This window comes from Kryptolebias marmoratus, linkage group LG17 (assembly GCF_001649575.2).
Source record: "Kryptolebias marmoratus isolate JLee-2015 linkage group LG17, ASM164957v2, whole genome shotgun sequence".
Classification (NCBI taxonomy): domain Eukaryota; kingdom Metazoa; phylum Chordata; class Actinopteri; order Cyprinodontiformes; family Rivulidae; genus Kryptolebias; species Kryptolebias marmoratus.
In genome coordinates this window covers 588,664-591,501 of record NC_051446.1, presented here as the reverse complement: position 1 = coordinate 591,501, position 2,838 = coordinate 588,664, and the positions used below count along the sequence as shown (strand labels likewise).

General features: G+C 41.6%; 1 protein-coding gene across 2 annotated transcripts in view; it reads left to right on the top strand.

The window, feature by feature from the left end:
• deaf1 (DEAF1 transcription factor) overlaps positions 1-2,838 on the top strand; it is a 26,523-nt gene that overhangs the window by 19,142 nt on the left and 4,543 nt on the right. The window contains exons 10-12 of one of the 2 annotated variants that reach the window (XM_017439556.3): positions 1,690-1,982; positions 2,064-2,162; positions 2,277-2,363. In XM_017439556.3, the coding sequence (XP_017295045.1) occupies positions 1,690-1,982; positions 2,064-2,162; positions 2,277-2,363 (479 nt within the window). Of the gene's footprint in view, positions 1-1,689; positions 1,983-2,063; positions 2,163-2,273; positions 2,364-2,838 lie in introns of both variants that reach the window. The other variant, XM_017439555.3, reaches the window with a different exon arrangement.

The window sequence follows — 2,838 nt, the reverse complement described above, 5'->3', positions numbered from 1 at the left end:
GAGTTTTATTAAACATCCCTTCATGATTATGCAAAACAACTTTTAGCTACCTCCTTCTTCATAACTTGAATAAAGAATGGACTTAAAACACGCCTTCTACTGATGATTATGCATAACAGGGTAAAGTTACAACACCCTCCCCATCCTTGGTACTGAGAAGGAAAAAAAGAGAAGAGTTAAGCATGAATCATACAAAAGCCTTTTGATGCTGGTTTCTTCACTCCCTCTTCCTTTCCCAGGCTCGGTGTCCTTCAAGGTCTGCTTTATCTTCAGTCCATGTCTCTCACTGGACCCAATTGTTGCATCTCATTGTTTATGGCTTCTTGGCCTCCTGACCAGTTCCAGGTGGCAAAGGGAGTCTTGCTGGAACCCATCCCTGCCTGCATCGGAAGGGCCATAAAAGGATATATAAGGGCGCCATTACTGGAGAGTTATGGTATGTGTGCACAGGGTTCATCACCCCAGCTAGGTGAGGGTATGTGAGGGCCTGGCATGGCACGGTTCCATATGCAATTTCAGCAGGCTGAACAAACAGCAAGTCTTGACCATCCTCCCCGGTCACAGCAGGCTGGGTGATGTTATCTTGATATGGAGGGTTGCTCTCCCCCTCCTGACCAGATAGGGCCTGAGTTTCCTCACTGTGAGGTCTCACTGTGTCAGGTTGGTGACTCGGCTCGTTTCCACCATTTTCACCTTTCACAACACTTTTATAGACAAAATATGTATATAGAGTACTTTGTAAAGGTTTTAAGTTTGTCTAAATTTTATTCTTATTTGCTTCCAAAATCTGAACCTCATAAAGTTTCAAAATGTGTTTATGAATTCTAATTATTTGGGTTTTGTTGCTTATTTTGTGCAACTGGTAGGCTACAAGTGACCCTAGTCCTAATGCATATGCTGCTTTTTGGGTTTTACTCTGAATCAGATGGTAGTTTCACAAAATGAACCTCCGGTTGTACTGAAGAGCTTTGTAACAATGTAATTAAGGACATAAAGTCATTACAAAAACAGGCAATAATTCTTTTTCTGTCTTTTCAGATGTCACATTTTCTGCCATCTCAGTTTACTGTACATATAAAGTACTTAGATGTAAAAAAAACAAAAAACTATTGGCAGACATAAAAATGTTGGAATACATTTTTTTGGATTATTGGTAACATTTCTACTTCCATACTATACATTTTTAAACAGAGTTATATCCCTGTCCCTGGAGCATCCTGCTAGTCTGGGTTTATGCTTCAGCATACCTGCTCTATTTTTGTCTTGTGCTACTTTTAGTTTTTAGCTACCTTTTGCCACATTTAGTTTTCACTAACATTTGCTTCTTTTAGTTACTTTATTCTTTTGTTACTTTTAGCTTTTTTCTAGGCTCCTAGCTACTTTTAGCTTCTAACTAGCAAGTTGGTATTTTGGGGTTTAGGTAGGATTTTGCTACATCTAGGCTTCTTTTTTTTTAGTTTTGAATCTTGCATTTTGTTTATTTTAGAAAGTGTTTTGCTCTGTTTAGCTTCTAGCTAATGTTCTGCATATTTTATCTTTAACAATTTAGTTTTAGCTTCTTTAGCAAGTTACAGCAAAGTTATTCAAGTCAGCACCGAGGCTACATTTTCAGTGAAAATGCAACTTTTCTAGTGCCCCTATATTTCCCATCAGCCCTCAGATGTTTTTCTGCTTGTGTCCTTCTCTCAGTGCTGACAGCATTACCAGCGCTGGCCATGGCTCCTCAGCCGATCCAAGCTAAAGTAGCGGTGGCGTCGGCAGTCTCATCTCCGCCTGCGGCTCTGGTGACGGGACTGGAGGTGAGCTCTGTGGGGTGTGGAGCACCAACGGTGAGCAATGGACAGAAGAACACCTGGGTTTATTTGGAGGAGCTGGCGGACACGCTGCTAAACAACGTCCAGCAGCTGAAGACTCTGATCGAACAGGCCAAGAACTCTGCAGAGGAAGCAGCAGGGGTGAAAGGTCAGGGAGGCAGGAAGGAGGTGAGGCAACACACAAGCAGAAGTCACACAGGTCCTAGTAATTTAATTACTTAATATTTATTTGTGTGTTTTGGTTTTCAGTGTGGCCTTAGTCAGACATTTCAGAACCAGATCTCATTTCAACAACCGGATAACTCAGAGACCAAGAGGACCTCTGACATAACGGAGATCATCATCAATGTATGCAAACCAAACACAGTCAGCCAACGTAAAAGTCCTACAACTACCTCAAACGTTCCACTTGGAGTTGGACGTAAATCTTATGTTCTGGTTCTGGTTGTGGCTCTGCAGCAGATGTGTGTCAACTGCGGCCGGATGGCTATGAACGAGTGTACAGGCTGTCACAAAGTCAACTACTGCTCCACATTCTGCCAGAGGAAGGTGAGAGCTGCACGAACGCTCCTCATGGGGTACAGTTCTGTGTGTGGATACGTTTTAAAGGGAACGTTTAAAACTCTGGCGACATGCATTCCTTCAAGGAATGCAAGGCCTTTAATAACTGAGGTAAACTAAAATGATCTGCTGAGAAGGGACGGAGTTACACTGTAGCTGTTTTGATCAAACCTTATAAATGACGTTATGCGTTACTGCAAGCTGTGTTAGTGTTTGGAGTATGTGTTAAGGAAAACTCTCAGCTACTACGACACGATTAGCTGTGGTGGCCATCTTGAATGGGGTTGACTCCAAAAGTTAATTGTGTGAATGCTTTTAAGCATTCACACCATTGTTTTCCTGTTTCTCTTTATTATCTATTATTATTGTGTGAATGCTTTTAAGCATTCACACCATTGTTTTCCTGTTTCTCTTTATTATCTATTCTTTCCCTATTCCGTACGTTTTTCGGCACCTATCTCCT